The sequence below is a fragment of the Corythoichthys intestinalis genome, chromosome 3, assembly GCF_030265065.1.
Source record: "Corythoichthys intestinalis isolate RoL2023-P3 chromosome 3, ASM3026506v1, whole genome shotgun sequence".
Classification (NCBI taxonomy): Eukaryota; Metazoa; Chordata; class Actinopteri; order Syngnathiformes; family Syngnathidae; genus Corythoichthys; species Corythoichthys intestinalis.
This window is the reverse complement of record NC_080397.1, coordinates 2,217,168-2,243,388: the sequence shown is the minus strand read 5'-3', so window position 1 is coordinate 2,243,388 and position 26,221 is coordinate 2,217,168. Positions and strand designations below refer to the sequence as shown.

Here is a 26,221-nt window from a genome sequence, read left to right as displayed (position 1 = left end):
TGAAATCATGTCTTTGAAAATTGACCATACATTGTTTTTTATTGAAAGTGTGACTTTTTGTTATTAAATAAATTGGGACCAATTACCGTATTTTTCGGACTATAAGTCGCAGTTTTTTTCATAGTTCGGTTGGGGGTGCGACTATACTCAGGAGCGACTTATGTGTGAAATTATTAACACATTATGATATCATTTCACATGTTATTTTGGTGTTTTTGAGTGACACTGATGGTTTGGTAAACTTGTTAGCATGTTCTTTAGTCACTCAAAGTCACCGCCGCCTTTTTTGGCGTTTTTACCACCACATCTACGGCGTCTTCCTTGTTGGTTGCCTCGTACCTACCGCCGCCGGAGACGTGGAAAGCGGGGAGGAATTGCAGTCAAATTAAAAGCCTACCTGGCGTCCTATCGCTGCGATCGCTATCATCCACCGGCTAGACCCCTGACTGCCTTCAAGGGATATGATCTACGGAGTTCCTTGGAGTTCCGTTATCGGTGGCTTCGGCTGACTAACCGGGACGTCGGGACGCTACTTCCGCGTTGTCGGCCGGTGAGGCTTTCCCTGCGTGGCTCTGTGCCGGGGAACCTTCGCCCGCTCCGCGGCTTCACCCCCACAGCTGAGCACTCCCTGGTTCACTCAGCGCTAATTAACACAAGGTCCCTTACGAATAAGACGTTTATTTTGAACGACTTCTTTTCGACACATCATTTGGATTTCCTTTTTCTAACGGAGACCTGGCTGAAACCAGGTGAATGCAGCGCCTTTTCGGAGCTCCTCCCATCTGGCTGCTGTTTTTTCAGCACCCCGCGAGCGTCTGGCCGTGGTGGCGGCCTGGCTGCTGTATTCAAGGACAAGTTCAAATGTAGGACCATAACTGCTCATAATTATTCAAGTTTTGAACTGCAGTTATTCTCTATCGGGCTTTCTCCCCCATTGCTTTGTGCCACTATTTATCGGCCCCCTGGTTTTAACAAGGATTTTATCCAGGAGTTTTCTGAGTTTTTATCAGACTTTATTCCAACATTTGGCAGGGTTTTAATTTGCGGGGATTTTAACATTCACGTCTGCTGCTCTGCAAATCAGCTGGCGAATGAGTTTAAAGGACTTCTGGACTCATTTGGCCTCACTCAGTCTGTGAATGCACCAACTCATGAGCATGGTCACACTTTGGATCTGGTGATTTCGCTTGGACTTTCAGTCTCCATCAGAGAAATAGTGGATACTGCCATCTCGGACCACCTTCCCATCATTTTTGACTTTGCTGCCCCTTTGTCTGCAGAAAAGCAAATTTCTCCAGCTTGTTACCGCCGGCGCATCACTCCATCCACAGCAGGAGAGTTTGTGACTGCATTTGGAGACCTACAGCAGCATCCTGACGCCGTTCTGCCTTCTCCTGTCTGCTCAGACAGTCTTCTCTCCATTTTTTGTTCCACCTGCACTGCTGTTTTGGACTCCATTGCCCCTCTACGGCTAAAAAGTTCCAAACCCAAAGCCACTCCATGGTTTAATGACTATACCCGCCTGCTCAGGCAAAAATGCAGGCGGGCTGAACGTCAATGGAAAAAGGACAAACTCCATGTTTCTTTGGAATTGCTGAGGGACACCTTGGCTGCCTATCAGGAGGCCCTAAAACAGGCCAAGTCGAATTATTTATCTTCTATTATAAATAACAGCTCCAGCCATCCAAGACTGCTTTTTAACACAATTGACTCTGTTTTAAACCCGCATCCCACTGTCTTAACTGATGTGTCAGGTGCCACTTGTGAGGAGTTTCTCGCTTTCTTTCAAAACAAAGTCTCTTCGGTTAGGCAAAATGTCTGCAATTCGGGTATCTCATCAGATAATCTACATCCTCCAGAACTGCTCACTGTTTTTGAACAATTTGATCTCCTTTCATTGTCATCTCTATCTGAAATAGTTAGTGGCATGAAACCCACTAACTGTCCGTTAGATATAATTCCAGCTGGCCTTCTAAAGGAAGTCTTTAGTTGCCTCGGACCAAGTCTGCTGGCTCTTATAAATAACTCTCTCAGTACCGGTTCTGTCCCAGCTGCCTTCAAACAGGCTGTAGTCAGACCCCTTCTTAAAAAACCCCATCTCGACTCCTCCGTGCTGTCCAATTTTAGACCCGTCTCCCACTTGTCTTTCCTTTCTAAAGTTTTAGAAAAAGTTGTTTTTATTCAATTGCAAACATTTCTAGAGACAAACTCCATCCTTGACAAGTTTCAATCAGGCTTCAGGTCCAGACATAGCACTGAGTCAGCACTGTTAAAAGTGCACAACGACATTTCCCTTTCTGTAGATAATGGAAACCCAGCAATCCTTGTTTTACTAGATCTCACAGCAGCATTTGATACAGTCGACCACACAGTCCTTGTATCTCGTCTAGAACACTTTATAGGTATCCGTGGTAAAGCTCTACAGTGGTTTAAATCGTACCTGGAACATAGGACCTTCTCAGTAATGATTGGGGAATTTTCCTCCTCACAAACCTCTCTGTCTTGTGGGGTGCCACAAGGCTCCATTTTAGGGCCTGTTCTCTTTGCACTTTATCTCCTACCTTTAGGATCAGTTATAAAAAAACATAATATCTCTTTTCATTTTTATGCTGATGACCTGCAGCTGTATCTCCCCCTGAGACCCAACGAACAAACTGCTCTCACTAAATTAATGGAGTGCATATCCGATGTGAAGCAGTGGCTAGCGCAAAACTTTTTACATCTTAACGAAAGCAAAACTGAATATATTACTTTTGGCACACCTTCTATGTTAAATGCCCTTGAGCCCAACCCTGGCACTCTGGCTCCCTTTTCTAAAACACATGTTAAAAATCTCGGAGTGATATTCGATTGCAGGCTCAACTTTGAAAAACAGATTAGTTCTGTTGTAAGAGCAAGTTTTTTCCAGCTCCGTCTCTTGGCCAAAGTGAAGCCTTTTCTTACTCGCCACGACCTGGAAAAAGCAATTCACGCTTTTATAAGCTCGAGGCTGGATTACTGCAACGCACTTTATGTTGGTCTTCCCAAGTCCTCAGTTTCTCGTCTCCAACTTGTTCAAAATGCTGCTGCTCGATTTTTAACAGATACACCTAGACGTGAACATATTACCCCCGTGCTATCATCGCTCCACTGGCTTCCAGTCCATTTTAGAATTGATTTTAAACTTTTACTGTTTGTTTTTAATTCTATTAATGGCCAGGCTCCTTCTTACTTATCAGAAATTTTAACCATCCGTAACTCTGGCAGGACTCTTCGCTCTACCGGCCAACTTCATTTGCAAGTCCCAAGGTCCAAACTCAAACAGTGGGGAGACCGATCTTTTGCGGTTGCTGCACCCAGGTTATGGAATAGTCTTCCCCCGGAGATCCGCACCACTACAAATTTGGGCCTTTTTAAATCTCGTTTAAAGACACACCTTTTTAGACTCGCCTTTCCCCAACATTAGTTTAGCCTGGTTTTATTTCCTTAGGGTTTTTAATGTTTTCGGATTTTATCTGTTTTATTGTTTTGTTTGCTGTCTGACTAATCGTGATGCGATGTTTCGTTTCTTTTTTTCTTTTCTTTTCTTCCTAATGTCATTGTATAATACTTTCCTGCCTTTTATTTACTATGTGCCATGTTTGTCTTTGTTGTAAAGCACTTTGGGGACCTTTCGGGTTTTGTAAAGGGCTATATAAATAAATTTGATTTGATTTGATTTGATTCTTTATGCTATAGTTATCTGAATAACTCTTAATAGCTATGGCCACGTTTGCGTTCTGCCTTTAGCAATGTGTGTTCAATTGTATTATTGACCTTTTTGTATTGAAATGCATGCTTTTAGTTTGTGGCGTTTTCACGCCCCATGGGGGCGCACTCGCACTTGTTTACGTGAAAAAAGATCGCTCACACACCAGAAGAAGACCGACAGCTACGTAGCTCTGAATAAGTGGGCAAGTGTGCGAGAGAGAAACACGGCTGCGAAACTACGTTCATTGTTTATGCTCGTAAAATATCTCTACAGAGGCAACACCTGTGTGTATAATCTTTTCTGTTGTTCTTGTGTGTTTTCCACCCGCGATCGGACACTTCGAGCCAGTTGTGTGGTTGTTTGAACGATGTGCTAATGCTAGCGAGCGCATGCTAACCGTTTGTGTCATTGTTGTAAAAACACCTAATTATCATTTATTTACGTTGATACGAACCTGCACCTGCACCTGCACGAACCCGTCCAGCATCATCGTTTGGGAGTTTAGCCCGCTGAATAGCCAGGACCAAGCCGTAGCGTCCTGGTGAGGACAGTATTTTCGCATTTCGTTGTTCATGCACTTTACACTTATTCAGCATGTTGTTCTCTATTGTATTTTTATATTAAATTGCCTTTCAAGACGACATGTCTGTTCTATGTGTTGGATTTTATCAAGTAAATTTCCCCCCAAAATGCGACTTATACTCCGGTGCGGCTTAGATATGTTTTTTTTTCTCTTCGTTGGGCATTTTATGGCTGGTGCGACTTATACCCAGGAGCGACTTGTAGTCCGAAAAATACGGTAAATTTTATTTTGAAGCATTGTGTCACATGGACATGTGTGTTGTTATTGTACTTTAGGAAACAGAAACAAAATACTGCGTGTGACTGTGCTGAATGTCGATCAGGTAAAATTGTCACATCTGCTTAGGGCTTTTCAACTTCGCCATAGACTTCACTATCAGATGGTGAATTTGATGATTTTGCTAACAAAAAAAAATCCTGATTATTTTCTCCCAAACCCGATTTCTTGGCAAAATTAAGTCTTCGGAATGTCTTCTATTTAAACTTATTTTTTCTTTATTAGAAGGGAAAGTGCTGGTCAATTCAACTTTGATTTAATCTGGGACTAAAAGCATTTTATTTATACAACATACTTCAGCTGTTCTTAATTAAAGCGCTAATGAAAGAGGAAAATGGATATACAATTTGAAAAAAAAGATCAAGCATGAGTAAAGGCAGTCAGTCAGTCTGTAAACCAAATAGTCTGTCAGCAAGTCAGTCTGCCAACCAGCTAGCCAGCCAGTCAGTCAGGTGAAGTAGGTGGGCAGCCTGGCTCAAGGTGATGTGCTGCCATATTTCTCTCTGGTCTTACTTACATAAATGAATGATTAGTGCAAAACCGTCACTCGATAATAACAATATGCAAGGTGGCAATCCCCTCGTCTAAACAAACACAAATAGTGAAGGTGACAAACGGAATGATTCCTTAGGTTTATGAGCACCTCATCTTTACAAAAGACGTCAGGTCAAACACATTAATGGGCAAATGAACAATGTGCATAGAGATTCCATTTTCAAATGCAGACCTATGCATTTTGCCAAAATATTTTATTGTATTAAAACAAAAAATAACATCGCATGGCTTTAGTTACTGTAATTTAGTAGCAGCAATCTTGACAGGAAAACGAGACAGAGGGACAGACACACACAGCAAGACAGACACAAACTTTTATACTTGTGGTATAGCGCAATATACACACAGCCATACGTGGCGCTATGTTACTGTCTGTTGTTGTGTTTTACATGAAAGTGTGCAGACAAAGTCCATGAGGAAGTGCTCAACATTTCAAGGCTGCATGTTTTATTTGACAATACACTTCAATCCTTCTACATGCGTTTCAAGGCTGCATGTTTTATTTGACAATCCACTGCAATCCTTCTACATGTACAACAATACTTTGAGTACTGTTAGGTTTTGTGTTGGTTCCCTCCTAGTGTGTTCCTGTAATTGCCCATTGATTACACCTGTTGTCCTGCTCCTAGTGTATCGCCAACCTGCATCCTTCTGTGTCGCCCATCTGTTCCTTGTTGTCTCGTTACCCCTCGTCTCTGTGTATATATAAGCTCCCAGTTTCTTTTCACTCCTTGTTGCGTCATTGTCTATATCAATGTCGATGTTCTGTCCAAGCCCTCGTGTATTAGTCCCTCCGATAAAGTAAGCTTTGTTTGAACCTTGCATTTTTGATCCCCAGTACTTTTGGTTGTACTTTGTGCTTTTGTTAGTTATTATCAGTGATGGCAAACTGAAGCATCATGAAGCAATGAGGCTTTCCATCAAACTGGTTCGCTCCTGGGCCGAAGCATCACGAGGATTCATTTGTTCTATTGCGCCTTCATGTGGAAAATAAATGTCATGACAGACAGAGTGATTAAAATAATACCATGGCTTTGATGGGGTCAAAAGGGCAGGGAGTTGTTATGTGAATGAATGTGCGTGCATGTGTTACTTGAAAGTAGAGCCTAGATTGGACCTAAGAAATCCAGCCTGACCCGGCCCGAGCAATTAACTTTCAGGTCCGAGCCCGAAAAAACCCGAAATTGTAGTTTTTTATTTGTATCCCCGAGCCCAAAAAAAAGCCGAAATTTTATTTTTTATTTGTGAGGACCCAGCAGGAGGAAATGCAGGGATGCAATGCGTCAGTCAGACCTGGACAGAGCACTGCTTGGAAAATGGTTGCATTTTGTGTGATCACATTTGTGACAACACCTATGTGCATTATGATAACAAATTAAAGCCTGTCTTTTGTAACAAATTCTCCCAGTTGAACAAGACTGTAAAATGCATATTCAATAAACATTTATATCTTTCATATTTGTATGTCTGTTCTATCAGGTGGATAGTTCATGCGTCATTTCCTTGGCAAAATGCAGCAACAGACATTTATTTAAATTTCAAGTTGGCAGAAAAGAACGCAATTTTTCTTAATGTTTAAATAGTCTACATATTTTTATGATCATAATAAATGCATGTACACAATGAAATAACGCTGGATAGGTTTGTTAAATATGTTTCTGTGTGGGATATTGTGCTCTCATGGACGCACCTCTCTGACAAGGAGAGGAAAATCAGCATATACAAAAATAAACTAAAATACTTTTAAATAACATTCTTTATTTTAATGACTCGCATCAGAACAAACAAAAGAACAACCTGCCTTAAGGAGCACTGAAACAAAATAAGAACATTTTAAAGAACACCACGCAGTCCTGCTTTGCACGAAGAGGTGCGGCCCCCGAAACAAATGATAATAAAGATGTTTGACTAATATCATATCCATATCGAAATTCGAAAAGGAAATATCAGGATGCAGAGTTGCAGACTCGCGGAGAGCCCCAGAGCGTTCATGTGCGCAAACAATGCACTGGCTCTCCTGCGGCTCATGACGCCGCCCTTTCTCTGTTTTATCCAATTTATTTATTTTATAACAAGTATTCCTTAGTTTAACATCCATATACAAATATATATTTATTCTAAAATAAAATATACATTTATTCTAAAAAAAAAAAGTTAGCGATAGAAGAAGTTCAGCCCGACCCGAATGTAAATGAGTGACATTTTGGGCCCGACCCGAGCTCAAGATCTAGGCTCTACTTGAAAGAATGATTGCTTTATTTTAGACATTGACATATAAACAAGGAACAAGACACACCTTTCATTCATTTTTATTGAGGAAAATTTTCCTAATTTCCAAAGTTTTTGGCTTTAAACGGTTTCATTTTTTTTTTAGATAGGATTTCTCCTGCTTTTGAAAATATTCTTTCGCAAAGGACGGATGAGGACAGGGTACAATGCCTCAACATAGATGAAGTGTTCTCTTGGTTTGCACTTCACCTTTTGAAAAATCAGCAAGTAGAAGAAATACATTAAAACGAGGGATACACTGTGTTGTCACAATAATTTACAATATACTGTATATTCACACTGGTTATTATAATTTGTTCCTTTTTAGGAGAGAACTGCTCAAAATGATCCCAGACAGGGGATGTTCTCTTCTTTTTCGATGTTGGACAGTGCGTCCATTGCAAAACAAATCCGATTGAATTTAGGTTTGAAGATGCGAGTTGGGTGTGTCAGTGTCAGCTCATTGTCGTCTCGGTGCGCCATTTAATTTCGAATCACCGGCGAAACTTTGTGTTGGCGATGACGCAGGAAGCCCGTCTCGTGAGGCTTCGGACGTAGCAACGTGCCTTCCGAGGCTTCGGGCGTGGCCACAAGCGTAATCAACACATGCCTCGATGCGCGCTTTGCAGATTTTTTTTCCGGTTTACTCGGCACACGCATCGGCGCCTCGCCACAGTAGGGCACATCACTAGTGATTATTAAAACGTTCTTTGAGTTCACCGCAACCTGCCTTGTAGAGATGGGCGATACCAGTGTTTTTGGATTCGATTCGATACCAAGTAATACCAAAGCCAAATATTGCGATCCCGATCCAATATCGATACCAGAAGTATATATATATATATATATATATATACACACATACATATACATACAGAACAACCTAATCTAATGTACAACTACATCAAGCACTCAAAAACTATTAAGTCTCTTTGTGTCAAATATGCTTTGCAATGGAAAACTGCTGCTTTTAATAACTAGCAAAGCAGTTTCCCTCAAACTCACAAACCAATCCATCAACAACAAACTCTGATTAGTCAGTCTCACTCTTTAAAGGGTATGACAACACCTGGCGAAATGCTAATATTCCATCATTTATCCATCAACGCATGCCTTTTGAATTCATATCATGCCACTTCGTGTAATTACACACATCGCAACACCAAGAAAATGATAGAAATTAGGTCGATTATCAAGCTAAAAGGACCCACCCCCGAGATGCCGGAAATCTAGCATATTGTGTGCGTGACGTCACTTTCGGGAAACAGCCGGTGTTCTGTCAAAATGTTCTCCCTTATAAAATTTTGCTCCCAAAGCTGCTGTGGCGGTGAAAAAGCCCTCTTTTACATTCAGTTGGACTCTATGTTATCCAAAAGTGCTAAATAAACTAGTTACATCATAAACATACATGTGCAACACGAAAATGGCGTAAATTAATACTTAACGACACGGCAAAGTCGTTAACAGTGAGAGCGCAGCTTGCAGTTGCTGTGTACAGCTAACAACCCAACCTTTTTTGCACCACGGACCGGTGTGATTTGGGTCTTTTTTTCACGGACCGGTGTCCCACTTTTATATTCAGTTGGACTCTCAATGTTATCCAATGGTGCTAAAAACTATTTACATCACAAAAATACATGTGCAACACGGAAATGGCGTAAATTAACGCTTAACGACACGGCGAAGTCTTTAAATGAGAGGGCTACGTGCAGTTGTTGTGTGCGCCAAACATGGCAAACGTAAGTTAATATTCCTTTCTTTAAAGAAAGTTTGTAGTGTGTACTTAGGAATCGCTGCATTCGCGGTCCTTTTTAACGTTACGCGCATGCCAACTTTGTCAGAACACCGGCAATGTGCGGCAGAAAAATACAGCAAATATAAAATAGCATTTGTTTTTAGCCCCGTCGTGTTAAGTGCAGGGAAAAAATACAACTCACCCGCTGAATCAGTGGGAGGGCTGAGTTTGTTTCGTTGAGACGAGATGGTCCCGAGATGGGAGAGTAACAGAAGCTAGCATCACAAATACACGATGTTGGAAATTGTAGCACAGTTTTCAGCTCGCTCCTAGCGATGTCGGGATATTCCGAAATGACTTTAATCCAGAACTTCGGTAGAGTTGTTGTCTCAAATGTACGTTTAAGTCGCCGTGATTTGCGATCTCTACAAGCTGATATTCCTGTTCCATAGACATGCTCGAATCACTCGATTTATTCACATACGGGTCACGAATTCACTCCTTCGCAGTTCGTGGGTCTTTAGTGATTGGGAAGTAGCATAAATTTTGTTTTCTTTGAGGTTGTAGGCACATCTTCTGGCTCGTCAGGTTCCCATTTCCCTGTAAAATTGCAAAATTAGCCCTCTTAGCACTGACGAACTTTACTCATTGTATGCGTAGTCCAGCTCTTTTTCTCGCGTTCGGGAACTCATGGGTACTACATTGCGACAAATGGCTATTTGTAAATCACATAGCATGACAGGTTTGAACCATTTTAGCGATTTTTTGATAAAATACGAACTCTCTCGTCAATAAACAATGATGGCACCTGCCTCGACCTTTTGTTTCCTTGTTATGATGTCTCCGCCCCATTCGGCTGTTTCCGGAACACTTTCGGAAATGTTCGTCATTTTCGATCTATTTTCGATAATTGCTCATTAATGTGATTGATTTTTTTGTTAACTTTATCAATATTTGTTATCTTGGCACATAACGGTTCTATTGATGTCTCACACCCCCTTTGCGTTTTCATATCCTTTAACCATGACCCTTAAATTCATATGCACAGAACATTTCCCTGCTACACGTTGTATTTGATCAAATTTTAATCTACCTAAGTTAAATATTTTTTATCTAATTAAAGAACGAATTAATAGTAGCATGTTACCGCTCTCAAATGGTAGATCACTAAAAACAAATCCAATAATCAATAGTCACTTGCTGTTTTTGAATTTTATTTTATTAACACCATTTTCAAACAGATTTTGAAATAAAAACAAAAATAATAATAAAAATAAATAAATTTTAAAAAACATCTTGAAATAATTGAAACAGACCTTTAACAAAATAAAAATAAGTAGCAACAAAACATAAGAAATCACGCATTTACTAGTTTGTAACATAAAAAAAATATGGAAAACATTTCATGAAAAAATAAAAATATGAAACAAACTCACAAGAAATAATAAGAAATGAATAAGAAATAATAATAAGGTTAAGTAAGAAATTAGGCGTGAGAGGGGCGGAGGAAAAGCATGCTGTTCGACACAGGATAGGGACGTGAATGGGGGTGGGAGCACACGCCGGTGCACTGCTTATGTGTGTGCACTGCTTACGTGCGTGTAGAATGCGAAAGGGAAAAGTAGTACAAAAAGTGTGCACAAAAATATACCCAAAAATTGACAAAGAAAATATATTAATTCCAGATATCGATACTTTTCCTTGGGGATCGATACCTAAAATTTAACGCGCTGGATCCAAATATCGATATTTTGGTATCGATCCTCCCATCCCTACTGCCTTGCTGCCTTTTGTTTCAATGCATTTGGGTCCACACCACCTTCCTGCCCGGTTTTCCTGACAGAATGACGCAACTAATTCCCAGCGGGAAAAATCCATTTTCGACAGGCACGCCGACGGCCATTAGCCCAAATTCGGCCCACCTGCCGACCACAGAACATTTTCTTGGATTCAGATTTTTCGGACTTTGAGGAGGATCATAATTTATATGATCTCCTATTCTCAGATTCTGACTCAGACCCTGATTTTGATTTCACAGCCTGTTTCCTCTGATCGTTTTTCTTTCTACCCCACTACCTCTGTGTCCCGTTCGGAGCTCCTGGTCAGAGACTCATACCTGGGATCCCGTTGGGCCATCTATCTGGGACCCCCCCGGGGTGGTCTGCGGGGTTGCCCAGGCTCATTGCGGCCTAATGAGGCTGTTCTGCCACCTGAAGGCACTCGCCAAAAGCCTCGGCGTGGTCGTCAACGCCGACGGCATGCAGCGGTGCCGACGTCGTGGCTTCCTGAAGCTACCGTGGCGACGTCCAGGCCTCCCGCGCCGACGTCCAAGCTGCCCGAGGTGCCCATCCCGGCGCCTCGTCGCCTAGTCCCTGTCCCGGCACCTCGCTGTCTGGCCTCCGTTCCAGTGCCCGCGCCGACTCCCCGCAGTCCAGTGCCCGCGCCGACTCTCCGCAGTCAAGTGCCCGCGCCGACTCCCCGCAGTCTTGTGCCCGTGCCGACTCCCCACTCCTGTTTTCCCCTGCGACTCCGCTGCTGTCCCGCCAGCAGACTCCTGCGACTACGCTGCTGTCCCGCCCGCAGACTCCTGCGACTCCGCTGCTGTCCCGCCCGCAGACTCCTGCGACTCTGCTGCTGTCCTGCCCGCAGACTCCTGCGACTCCGCTGCTGTCCCGCCAGCCAGGGGCGGACTGGGATCAAAAAGCAGCCCTGGACTTTGACTCAGCCCAGGCCACAAGAATAGCAGTAAGAAGGGAAACACAGACCCTCTAGGGGGATCCGGGGGCATGCACCCCTGGGAGAATTTTTTTTTTTTTTTTTACATTTATTGTAAAATGCATCAATTTCGAGAAAAATGAAGCGGCTATGAAGAACTACCCCTTGCATTATTATACATATACAATATAGTTTATTATTTTCTTCGCAGTATGTTAGCCATTTTCTATCAAAGCCATCTTTGCGTATGAATACTCTTTGTACAGTCAGGTGTTTTGTCTTCTTCTGAGGGTGGTAAGTAAAAAATGTGTCTAGACTGTGACTGTCTGACTTGGAGCGCTCAAACTACTGCAAGGCTGAACTGGAATTGGATTCACCTTCTGCCCTAGCGCTAAGATCAACCATGAAAAAACAAATTAAAGAATTTATTTTGTAAAGCAAGTTTTTTGTATCCAATTGATTATAACAGCACCTATCCTCTGTGTCTATAAAATGACTTCATTGTTTATGCCATAATTAATCTTGCCACACAAATAATTAATTTCAATGAAAATACAATAAACGTTTTAAGACAAATCCTTTATACATAACCTTCATTGGAAAGTATTAACCAGAAAACAAAACGATATATAAATGATTAAAAATATATATCATATCAATTTAGCTACCTAAACTTTAAAGTAAAACCATTCATTTTATTAATATTTTATATTTCTTCTGAATTAATATTGCTGCTGCGTGTGCATACGTTGTTTTACAGCTAAAATATTTTTCTTAGGAGAGGGATAGTAGGACTAGCATACTGTAACTTGACACGATATCAAACGGGTACATGGACTAGCTGGCACTAACCCTTTAATTGTCATTTATTTCATTTAAAATGTAGCTACCTGGTGGATAACAACTGCCAGTATACCGAGCAAGTAACCCTCTTCATCCATACTTACTTGCCCTGCGCTTGTATGGGGAACTTCCACCAGCTTATTATTACCCCCTCCCTCTTCTTTTCTCTCTCCCTGCACCGGCTGCACGTCAGAGCGGCTGCCGCTCCCACTCTCACCATCGACGGGGGTTGGGCTATTGTTACCCGACGTGGCCGTTGCAGCAGAGGTTGCGCTAGACTTTTTCGTTGTCTGTCATTTTGATTGACAGGGTCATAAAAATCCGGTCATAATCTATTTTTACCCGTCACTTAAATTTTTAAAATGATGATAATGACATTGTGGTGACCCTTTGCTTGGCATAATTCACCTTCCGTACTTGTGTTTCCATTTGGCCGAGCGCGTTACCGGCTACGACACAGTCACGTGACAGAGGCACTTAAGAGCCGCGCACGTTCCGGCTTGAATAGAGAGTTCACAGAGAGCAGCAGAGCTACAGCGGCTGGACACAGCAATTCGAGCTAACAAGACTCTTAACATTGCATACCGCTTCAACATATTTAATAGTATTTAGTTTTCATTCATTTTAAATTAATATTCTGTCCGAACAAGCTTAACAGAGAATCCACTCCGTGCCATCACACATCAAGCAGATGAATATTGTAACTTTGTCTCCGCAGTGACAAAAACAGATGAATGTGGCCCCAGTAGTTAGGCTACATATGGAACAATGAAATTAACAGTTCAGCTGCTGTGGCCTCAACGGAGTCTTACACCTTCCTCCTGGTGCGCATGGACTTGAATTGCGTGCCCGCTTGTGCAGTCCCTGTTTTTTTCACCTCTTTTATCAACACCATCGTCGTTTTGGGGCTTTTTGAAGAAACTTCGGACACTCAGTTGCCTTGACATTTTTCAGAGTAAGGCCAACGACGTCATGCATCAAGAGAGACAATAGCTAATTCATATGCTCACTCGCCACCCTGTGGTCTGGGGTGTGAATTGCAACCTGTCAAAATGACAGATGGACTTTAGTTTTTTCCGTCACCGTTTTAAAAAATCGGTCAACGACGGAAAATATTCGGTTAACGCCACCCCTGCGTTGCAGCCAGACTGCTGCTTGCGAAAATATTTGTCAACTTATGACATTTTAATGCTTCGCTCTCCAGTTTCTTTAATTTTTTCTCCCTAACCTTCTCCGGGCCACCCTTCTTTTTTCTTTTTTTCCTACCACCATCTATATTGTGCATTAACGCTCGTCGTTATTTTGCTTCCACAAGTAAGGAACCAATGAAGGCTACTCTGTGCTTTCTTGGTTCTTCTATCAGATTGGCGTTGAACAGCCAGGTGCATTGCTGCCACCTGTCGGATTGGATGCGAACTGTAGATAATCAGAGTATAGGGGGGATACAAACAGTGATGCAGAATGAATGGCGGCCGCCGGCCGTCCATGGCACCAGCCGTTCTGTGATCCTCCAGAAGCCACAGATTACCAGTCCACCCCTACCGCCAGCAGACTCCTGCGACTCCGCTGCTGTCCCGCTAGCAGACTCCGCCGAACCCACTGCAGACGACCCAGACGCTGTTCCGCCAGCAGACGACTCAGTGCCTGACTCGCCTCATGATGACGACGACGTTGCTCCCCACTTCCTGCCACGGCTTGGCGGCACGAACGACAGAGTCCTACCTCGTCCGGGGTGCCTGCCTGATCAATCCGTGCGGTTGCCCAATGTCTGGCACCCCAAGCGCCCACCCGATCGACCTGTGTGATCTGCCCATGTCTGGCGTTCTGGACGCCCGCCTGACTAGCCCTGTTGCTCCCTCCTCCAGACATCCATCTTCTTAACGTGTTTGGGATTTTTTTTTCTCTTTGGGACGTCTGGGATCCGTCCCTTGAGTGGGGGGTACTGTTAGGTTTTGTATTGGTTCCCTCCTAGTGTTTTCCTGTGATTGCCCATTGATTTCACCTGTTGTTCCTGCTCCTAGTGTATTGCCAACTTGCCTCCTTCTGTGTCGCCCATCTGTTCCTTGTTGTCTCGTTACCCCTCGTCTCTGTGTGTATATAAGCTCCCAGTTTCTTTTCACTCCTTGTTGCGTCATTGTCTATGTCAATGTCGATGTCGAAGTCCTGTCCAAGCCCTCTTGTATTAGTCCCTCCGATAAAGTAAGTTTTGTTTGAACCTTGCATTTTTGATCCCCAGTACTTTTGGTTGTACTTTGTGCTTTTGTTATTATTAAAACCTTTTCTGAGTTCACCGCCACCTGCCTTGCTGCCTGACAAGTACATCATGAGATAACACACTTACTCATGGCGTTATGCAATTTGTGTTCAAAGTTCACTGGGCAAAAGTAGCCATTTTTGTTGTTGTTCTTGTTGTTTAGACTGCGCGCTCTCGTGGGAGAAAGCGGAAATGCCGATTAAACTATGGCGGCTCAGATAAACCAAAATGGTGCAGTTTTGAAAATCGAACGTAGCGATTTGAACATTTTTAACATAGTTTTAACCAGAAAAGTCTGTTTCGGTTCAAAATCGATAAATCGAACACCCTTACATTTGCTTACTGAATTTATTAACTTGCAACAGTTATCACTGAGGATTTCCTTTGTATAATTTCATTTTGACCTCAAAAGTGGGTTCGCAAATCAGGGTTTATGAAAGGCAGCCAAGGCTTACCTGAGAGTGACAGAGAAGGACCAGCGCCTTGCGCAGCGATGACGCTCGACCACAGATGTCAAATGACTGCAGATGACACACACACACGCACACACACACGCACGCAAAAACAAAACATGTTACTTTTTTTTTGTCAGGAAATTTGCATGAACAGAGATGCAAAGGAAATTTTTGTTGACACTTAGTAATGCACAAAAATACTTAAATTCTTTATCAAAATACAAATAAACATGTAAATAACAATAATTAATCACACATAAACAATGAGCATACCTGTCAAGTTGTACGGTTGCGGTGTAATTTGTACAAGTGAGCACTGATTTTTAAATGTGTATGATATGTGAAGTCATATGTGTATATGGCGGAAAACACAGACAAGACTGAAAAAGCAGGTTCTGCTCTTGCACTCCTCTTTGAAATAAACTGCTGTATTTTAAGCCGAAAGAACTGTTGTGTTTGATAGAACAATATGTCTTTATGCTGCCATAGCAGATTCATAGCGCATTAAGGCCCTGAACTATTTTTAATTTGTCCCTTTTACCCCCGTTTACAGACGTTGCGCAACAGCTTTTGTTTAAACCCATCCATATAAACAAGGTAAGTAATTATATTTATTAATCAAAATGTCATTTTTAGCTTATAATCATTAAGTGATGTCTAATATTTTGTTTAAAAAAAAAAAAAACTTTAAAAAATGATTCACTTGCGTATTTTAAACTTTTAAAAAATTAAGTCAAAATGAAAAAAATGGCGTCTGTAAAAAAGTCACGGATATCTACCTCATAACTATCGATTAATTTTATTTTTTTGTTACTGTCGCATTTTCCCCAATATGTTAGATGATAAAAAATCAATCCAAACAAAGAAAAATTGGGGAAAAAAAGTTTAAAAGGGTAAATATATGAAAAACAACATCTTGACCACTCCTTGATGTCTGCGATTTCTGCAGCTCGACTCTTGTTATACCATGTTTCACCCATAAAATCCCCCCAAAAATCCGGCTGTGGCCATTCACAGCTGTGTCTTGACACTCGGTAATACATGCTACATGGAGTTTTTGGATCGAAACAAGGTAAGTACGCGATAATATCTCGTTGAAGTCATGGCGTCTTTAATTCTGCTCTTTCATGCTCTCACCTCCAGATAGGGTTTCGCTGTTTAAATTTTTTTTTTTTTTTAAATGCCCTCCAGTTAAATTTTTTTCTTCCCCAAGAAAATAAAGATTTTAAGCTTTCCAATGATATATCACACATGCATATCGGACAGTTTTGAAAGTTGGCCAAATTGGGGGTCTCAGAGCGGAACTTCAAGTCACCTGAATGTTTTCAGCCATATATATATAAGGAGTGTTAAAAAATGGATTCAGAGATATATCAAGATATTACTTCACGCAATTCTTGTATCGACTCAAAATCTGTCTCTATCGATCCTTACACGTTTGTTCTTAGTGGAAATAAGCAATTCAGTGACTGCATTTCTACTCCCGTATCGTAGTTGGCAGCACACAGCAACATTGCCTTGCAGTCTGCTGAAGTAACAACATTAGACTAGAGATTTGTGTACATCGCCCTCTAGTGGTTGCTTGGATTAGTCCTTTGACTGAAATTTGGGCTCACTTTGGCTTTGACTGCAAAAACGGAGGCATGGAGTATTTCGTATCTTGCATTACAACAGGTTTGGAGTAAAGCAGGTTTGCCCTAAAAAAGAGAAGATGCTATACTGAAAGCCATATGTTGTTCAAACATAAAATAAAAACATTTTTACTTGAATGCTTGATGAGGTTTCAGGAATAAAGTGATATAAATGTACTTACGTCCATTTTGATTTATTTTGATCTAAAGTGATATACAAAGTGTTCCTTTAATTTTTGTGAGCAGTATATGTATATATACAGTGGGGAGAACAAGTATTTGATACACTGCCAATGGGAAAACCCATTGACAGTGTATCAAATACTTGTTCTCCCCACTGTATATATATATATATATATATATATATATATATATATATATATATATATATATATATACTAGGGCTGTCAAACGATTAATCGAGTTAATCACAGCTTAAAAAAGAATTAATCGTAATTAATCGCAATTCAAACCATCTCTAAAATATGCCATATTTTTCTTGAAATTATTGTTGGAATGGAAAGGTAAGACACAATACGGATATATACATAAAACATACTGTATTTGTTTATTATAACAATAAATCCACAAATGGCATTATTAACATTCTCTCTGTTAAGAGGGATCCACGGATAGAAAGACTTGTAGTTCTTAAAAGATAAATGCTGTAGTTACAAGTTAGAGTAATTATATCTTAAAATTCTTCATGTTTTCGTTTTAATAAAATTTGTAAAAATTTCAATCAAATGTAGAGTTAATATAATAATAATAATAATAAGAAGAAGAATAAAAATAACAATAATAAGAATAGAGTGACCAAAGTCTGAGCAAGTTTTACGTGTATTTTGCATAGCTATTTTGATCGGGAATGCCAGTTCACTTTGCATTGTTGTTTAACTGTGTGAGAATAGGGCCTCATTACTACAGACTGAAGTGCTTTTCTTTTTGTGAACATTATTTTTTTTTGAGAGACAGGAATATTATTTTTGTTTGTGCTTTCACTAAATGATACTTAGGTTTGTTGTGAAGGAGTTGCCGAAGCTTATGCCAATAAACGGTGCGGTCCAATGAACGCCTGTGTCCAATCGCCTTTATAACATATACAGTATATCTCTGTACCAGAGGTTGCGCTAGACTTTTTCGTTGTCTGTCATTTTGACTGACAGGGTCATAAAAATCCGGTCATAATCTATTTTTACCCGTCACTTAAATTTTTAAAATGATGATTGTGGTGACCCTTTGTTTGGCATTTGGCCGAGCGCGTTACCGGCTACGACACAGTCACGTGACAGAGACATTTAACTCATTTGCTCCCTGAAACGTATAAATACGTTCTATTTTTAAATGCTTCACTGTCCCAAAAACGTATTTATACGTCTTTTGCGTTTTTTTTTTTTTTAAATAAGAAGCATATATACCTTCCACTGTATCTGAGAAACAAAGAACAAAACTCCAAGCCCATTTTAAAGCAATAAAACTGGCCACTGGAGGGCAGTAGCGCACTTTGCAAGACCAGGCAACCCGATTCAACAGCAGTGAACGGACGGGCAGGAAGGTCGGAGCGCTGGCGGCACGATGCCAGGCGGCGCTCCGACCGAACAAAACAACGAAAGGACGCCTGAAAGGCCAGGCGTTGGACGACTACGCAAAACGAGTAAGACCCTCAGTAAAGCGGCTTGCCAAGCAGACCCCGCAGAAACGCAAAAATAATCCATCTTTGTGAGACAGACAACGATGAGGGAAAAGTTTACACGGCTGACGTGGCGACAACGGCGTCATCTCGGCGACAAACCGTCATCTCTCAGTAGTCATGTGTGAATAAATTGCTTCTTTGCTATCAAAAGCTCCATTTGGCTGGTTGTTCATGTTATTTTGTAAAAGGAAAACATTATTCAGATGTTTGGGATGTCACTGAAGCCAAAAATAGCCGTGTTAAAGTCAAACTTATGTTTGAAATGTATGCGTTTACAAAAAGCTCAGAAATTGGAAAATTGCTCAAACTAAGCTACTAATGCTGATTTCTAAAGAATAGAAAAAGATATGAACTTAATTTTTTTTTCTACTGAAAGGAGAGAGTCTAATCTTTCTTTTGGTGGGTACCATGTTTATATAGCAATGGAACAGAATTTTCTGTGGGCCTTGCAAAATCAGTCAAAATCCGGAAAAAACGTCCGGGAGCGAAGGGCCTTGCTCTGGTGAAAATGGCTGGGAGTGAATGAGTTAAGAGCCGCGAGCGTTCCGGCTTGAATAGAGAGTTCACAGAGAGCAGCAGAGCTACAGCGGCTGGACACAGCAATTCGAGCTAACAAGACTCTTAACATTGCATACCGCTTCAACATATTCAATAGTATTTAGTTTTCATTCATTTTAAATTAAGCTTGTTTGGACAGAATATTAGGAGAGAATCCACACGGTGCCATCACACATCAAGCAGATGAATATGTAACTTTTTCTCCGCAGTGACAAAAACAGCTGACTCTGGCCCCAGTAGGTAGGCTACATATGGAACAATGAAATTAACAGTTCACCTGCTGTGGCCTGAACGGAGTCTTACACCTTCCTCCTGGTGCGCATGGACTTGAATTGCGTGCCCGCTTGTGCAGTCCCTGTTTTTTCACCTCTTTTATCAACAAGTCGTTTTGGGGCTTTTTGAAGAAACTTTGGACACTCAGTTGCCTTGACATTTTTCAGAGTAAGGCCAACGACGTCATGCATCAAGAGAGACAATAGCTAATTAATATTCTCACTCGCCACCCTGTGGTCTGGGGTGTGAATTGCAACCTGTCAAAATGACAGATGGACTTCAGTTTTTTCCGTCACCGTTTTAAAAAATCGGTCAACGACGGAAAATAGCTGGTTAACGCGACCCCTGCTCTGTACATACCTTACCCAAAATACAACAAGAGACACATCATTCCCACTAAAAGAAAGAAAACTTACAGAAATATGTGTGGGGCACAAATAGCACAATGCAACAGCATAAATGTCTCACAACTACTAATTCTCCCACTATTAGAAGAAATAACATTAGTAAGGAACGGCGCTGCCCCCAAACGGCCGGTGGCATTCTCTTCACTCCTAATGCACATAAACGGCGTCATTGTAATCTGTTTGAGGCAACGTGTTAGCGGATCATTCAGTGCATGCGTTAATTGCCTCAAACATTTTAACGTGATTAATTTTAAAAAATTAATTACCGCCCGTTAACGCGATAAATTTGACAGCCCTAATATATATATATATATATATATATATATATATATATATAGTAAAGATACACGATAATATCGGTTACCGATAATTATCGGCCGATAATGGCAATTATGACGTCACACAGATAATCCAGATATTAAAAAATTCAACTGATAATGCAATCCTATAATTATACACTTGATTTAGCCTCCAAATGTGCGCAACCAACTCAGCACCGCCTCCTCAACCCCTCCCCCCTCTGAAGCGCCTGAGGGAGGAGGGGTTGAGGAGGCGGAGTTGCACAACAGAGGCAGTTGGAGTGGAAATCATGGCTCATTTTCCGTTTGTGAAAAAAAACGACGCTCTCGCCATCTGCAAAACATGCACTGCATAGGTTCCACGAGGCGGAAAAAAGCCGCCTCATTCAACATAAACCCGATCAGCCATTCAAACCTGCATCACAAAGATTTTGGAACGAACACAAGGCTGCTGCTAGCGTGAATGTTATTGCTAATGTAAACACACATAAGCGAAGTTAAACTACGGGTCCTGTGTCGACGGAGAGACGCTGCGGGGAGCAGAACCGGGCCCTGAATATGCCGCGGCGAGCTGGCTGGGGCGGGCGGATATCCAGTACGAATGTAGCTGCCGCTGCCACTCCGGTTTAATTCATCGAGCAGCACGGCCAGACAGAGGCCTGGCGCGGGTGCTAATTTGACGGCCGGACGGACTGAAGGGCACAGGCGGGAGGAGATTCCGGACGAGATACGTTTTTCTACCGAAATAACCCAAGAGCCAAAGCCCCGGATAAAAAAATATTGCAGTTTATATAACCACCATTCTTTGTGAAAAACATGCCGATCACAGTTTCACCGCGGACATTTGGACAAGTGATGTCAGGTAAGCACGCTTACCAAGATGGCACAGTGGTTTGATGATAATTTAAACATGCACAAAACCACACTCACAAGAAGTCAGTAATGCATTCAATATGTAAAAAAACGACCGGCCAGATGACTTTGTAACGCTACCTTTATTTTCAGCTTAACAAAATTCAGGCACAATACAACACGCATGGGGACGTGAGCTCCAACTACGGCCTAATAGTCCTGCCGTGTATCAGCTTAGCTGCCGTAAAGCAAGTGTCGTGAATGCCGCAAATGTAAACAAAGCGCTGCCATGACACAGTACGCTGTAAATTTATGATGTCTTAATAGGATAGTTCTTCTTATATCTAGTCAAATAATTTTCCCCATCTTGTTTTGAGTGTTAAGGACTAGTTAACAGATGAATGCGCCAGATTATTCCACTTACTTGAAGTACGTAAATATTGGCATTTGTTCTTATTAGGCCCAAACACGTTTTTTTTTTTTTTTTTTTTAAGATTAAGTATAATCATTACTTAAAATAAGGCTGGTAAGCTTATTTATAGCTAGCTATTTTTCTTCAAGAAATCTGAGTGAAAAACACTTGAAGCGCTGGAAGATAATTTAACTTATTTACAATAGATTTACACTTAAAACTGACTAGTTTTTAGGGAGGTGTGTTTTTACAGTGAAGGAAAGTTATATATGTTAGGAATGGCTTACTTTTAAAGGCATTTTTGTGCAATTTAGGTAAGTAATTGTTGCCAAACGTTTACCATTACACAATGTCAGACAATCTGTCATTATTTAGATGGTGGAATTTACTACTTGTTCACATTTGATGTTGAAAAAAAGGAGCAGTAAATTATATTTTTGCACAGTAATATTTTCTCTTAGTTATACTTAAAAAAACATTTTTAATAGAATTATCGGCTTGACATTATTGGTTATCGGTTGGAACGAGGAGGAAATTATCGGTTATCGGTATCTGTTGAAAAATGTATTATCGTGCATCACTAATATACAGTGGGGCAAATAAGTATTTAGTCAACCACTAATTGTGTAAAAGTTCTCCCACTTGAAAATATTAGAGAGGCCTGTAATTGTCAACATGGGTAAACCTCAACCATGAGAGACAGAATGTGGAAAAAAAACCCCAGAAAATTACATTGTTTGATTTTTAAAGAATTTATTTGCATATCATGGTGGAAAATAAGTATTTGGTCAATACCAAAAGTTCATCTCAATACTTTGTTATGTACCCTTTGGTGGCAATAACGGAGGCCAAAAGTTTTCTGTAACTCTTCACAAGCTTTTCACACACTTTTGATGGTATTTTGGCCCATTCCTCCATACAGATCTCCTCTCGAGCAGTGATGTTTTGGGGCTGTCGTTGGGCAACACGTACTTTCAACTCCCTCCTCACCCCATGGCATCAAAATAATAACCCCAGAACCACGAGGAGGGACCTAGTGAATGACCTATAGAGAGCTGGGACCACAGTAACAAAGGCTACTATCAGCAACACAATGCGCTGCCAGGGACTCAAATCCCGCACTGCCAGACGTGTTCCCCTGTTGAAGAAAGTACACGTCTAGGGCCGTCTGCGGTTCTCTAGAGAGCATTTGGATGATCCAGAAGAGGACTGGGAGAATGTGTTATGGTCAGATGAAACCAAAATAGAACTTTTTGGTAGAAACATAGGTTCTCGTGTTTGGAGGAAAAAGAATACTGAATTGCACCATACCCACTGTGAAGAATGGGGGTGGAAACATCATGCTTTGGGGCTGTTTTTCTGCAAAGGGACCAGGACGACTGATCTGTGTAAAGGAAAGAATGAACGGGGCCATGTATTGAGAGATTTTGAGTGAAAATCTCTTTCCATCAGCAAGAGCATTGAAGATGAGACGTGGCTGGGTCTTTCAGCATGACAATCCCAAACACACAGCGAGGGCAACAAAGGAGTGGCTTCGTAAGAAGCATTTCAAGGTGCTGGAGTGGCCTAGCCAGTCTTCAGATTTCAACCCCATAGAAAATCTGTGGAGGGAGTTGAAAGTCCGTGTTGCCCAACGACAGCCCCAAAACATTACTGCTCTTGAGGAGATCTGCATGGAGGAATGGGCCAAAATACCAGCAACAGTGTGTGAAAAGCTTGTGAAGAGTTACAGAAAACGTTTGGCCTCCATTATTGCCAACAAAGGGTACATAACAAAGTATTGAGATGAACTTTTGAGAGAAAGGTGCGGTTGGGATTTTACTTTCTCTTTTAATGTTTTGTGGTTGCCGTCAACTGGGGAGGCAGTAGGCGTGTTGTGTTGCACAAGTTCTGAAATAAATGATTAGAAACCTTACGAAGCTGGCGATTTCTTTGGCGATGTTACCACAATAATAAGTGTCACCTTAACTTATGATGATTGGCGAACAGAGGTCAGAGGAGGACCGTCGAGATCGTAGACATTCTACGGCCATATTGTTGAGCCAGTTCACGGACGCGGTGCCTACGCTCATTTTTTTTTTTTTTTATCATTTCCATTTTCATTTCAATGGTAAGCGTCACCTTTTTCACCACCTGCACTAACCTTCTTGGAACCTGTGTTAATTTCTCTCACAAGAAAATCAGCCTACGTCCGTCTACTGTGTTGTCATGTCGTCGTATTTCTAGCATGTCGTCGAATTTAGAAACAAATGGCAAGTCAAATTTTACGTCGGATGTCGAAAAGATCGTGTGCTGAAGCGATCATATGTCGAGGTACCACTGTATAGGAAAGTCAGTTATATACAATGATATTTTTCGGCCACTAAAGGCCCCCTCAAAGTCTGTGCATGCTTGTACGGTTTTAAACAATAGCATAATTTGTGGATGAAAGGGTTGAAGAGTAATGGCCATATGGTACAATAATTACACTTTTTTTTTTCACGTGCTTGTTGTGTCTTTAAAAAATATGAATAAAAGAGAGTACATTCCAGGCTTGCATACCTGCTTCGCTGTATTTGGGTCCTCCAACTTTTCCCAACACTCCCAACAAAGATCCCCAAACCATAATACCCCTTGGTTTTTTTTTTAACAAACTAAACAAATGTAATTTTGTCAAAGAACCATTGAGGTCAAAATGAAAGTCAATCTAATATAATTATTGTGCACCTTTTTCCCTCCGCAATATGAAAGCAGTTGCCTATTCCTCTAAACTGATTTGGAGTGAAGCTATACAAAAATTGAAAAAAAAAAAAAAAATTTAAATGACGCATTTACCTGAATCATTCCCCCGTGCTATTTCTTCACATAACAGAATATGACTAGTCCATCCATACCAAAACTGTAAAGTGATCAAGTATAAAAGGAATGTGGGCCTAATGGAATGCAGCACTTCCTCATGTGACAGTTCCTCTCACAGCTGAGTGGACTTTTCCGCGACAGTCATAAGTGTCTCAATTTTGGCCCAGCTGCTCGGTTTCTCTCGTGACAGTTATATACAGCCATAACAACAAAACTCCCCACCTCCACAAAAAAGCCACTCTGCATCGCCATTGGCCAACTGGACATCGCGCCACAATCGGGTTAGCTCGAATCAGCACACTCCCTTCAGTCGAATGAAATAATATTTGGTCATATTTGCATTATTCATTGGCCATAACATGACCGCACGTTGTCACTGTCACTCACATCTCAGGCAGAGAAGCTGCAGTCAAACACTTCTATTTAGTCGATGCACCTCATCTACCTGAACCTTTCAAGAAGCATATACAGACCATTTTTCAATGTTCCATTCACTTTAAATGGGACATATTATGTTGAAAGTCACTATAACTTGTTTACCACATTAACTTAATACTATGTGGTCTAATACTATACACCTGCAAGGTATCTAGAATATCTGCACATGGAATGTACAATTTCACATCATAGCCTTTTCACCTGTCTAAGTACCACATCTATGCCTTATTTAAAGGTAAATGTACTGCCCATCTAGTAAAAGCTTTTATTTCTTGCTCAAAGGGAACCTTCTGTTTGCTTGGGAATTCCTCAGCTGATGGAGGGAATTATTATTATAATATTTTTTTTTACCTGTCCTGTATAGCTGCTTAGACACAAGAGAATAGGATCCTTGAGTGTCCTTATTGTCTGAACATTTTTAATATGGAAGCTTGATTTTCTCTCATTGTGGTTGTTCATTATGTTTTATTAATTAAGTCACCCGTGCCACAACTGGACCTTACCCAGGCCAAAGCAGGACTCTTCCTAAGACTAATGCAGGACTCACATATAACATAGTACACATCTAATGAACAACGAGATTTTTGTCTTTTTAATTTTGAGTGGGCCAAATCCATGATATTAAAAGTAAACTAATGAAAATTGCTACTGTAATTAATTTCTTTTAATAAGCCATGTAACTTGCTATGAAGTTTTAATCAGGCGTGATACTGGTAGAGTGCCCTCCATAATTATTGGATTTATAATAATTATGTGTTTTTTAGATTGTATTTTTTTTTCTTCGAAATAATATGGGACCTTAATGGAAAAAAAAAGAGAAAAATCCAACCTTCAATACAAGTGCATTTATTCAGTGGGGGAAAAAATCCCACATAAAAAAATAATTATTTGACATCAAATAATGTGTGTCACAATTATTACCACCTCTGGTGTTAATACTTTGTACAACCCCCTTTTGCCAACAAAACAGCAACTAATCTTCTCCTATTAGGTTTCACAAGATGGGAAAAGACAGAAAGAGGGATCTTCAGCCATTCCTCTTTGCAGGATCTCTCTGAATCATCCAGAGACCTGGGTCCTCTCCTCTGTACTCTCCTCTTCAGCTCACCCCACAGGTTTTCAATGGGGTTGAGGTCTGGGGACTGAGATGGCCATGGGAGGAGCTTGATTTTGTGTCTGGTGAACTATTTCTGTGTAGATTTGGCCATATGTTTAGGGTCATTGTCTTGCTGAAAGACCCAGTGACAACCCATCTTCAGCTTTCGGGCAGAGGGCAACAGATTTTGATTTAAAATGTCCTAGTATTTCAAAGCATTCAGGATGCCATGCACCCTAACAAGGTTCCCAGGGCCTTTGGAAGTGAAACAGCCCCACAGCATCACTGACCCAGGAGGACCCAGGTCTCT

The 26,221-nt window shown here is 41.1% G+C and overlaps 1 protein-coding gene across 4 annotated transcripts in view; it reads right to left on the bottom strand.

Annotated features, from left to right (window-relative positions):
- Positions 1–26,221, bottom strand: part of rnft2 (ring finger protein, transmembrane 2) — a 100,927-nt gene that overhangs the window by 2,946 nt on the left and 71,760 nt on the right. For 2 of the 4 annotated variants that reach the window (XM_057831119.1, XM_057831117.1), the window contains 2 exons: positions 17,031–17,111; positions 15,415–15,480 (listed from right to left, as the gene is read on the bottom strand). In XM_057831119.1, coding sequence (XP_057687102.1) covers positions 15,415–15,480; positions 17,031–17,111 — 147 coding nt within the window. The remainder of the gene's footprint in view (positions 1–15,414; positions 15,481–17,030; positions 17,112–26,221) is intronic. The other 2 variants (XR_009062676.1, XM_057831118.1) reach the window with 1 other exon arrangement.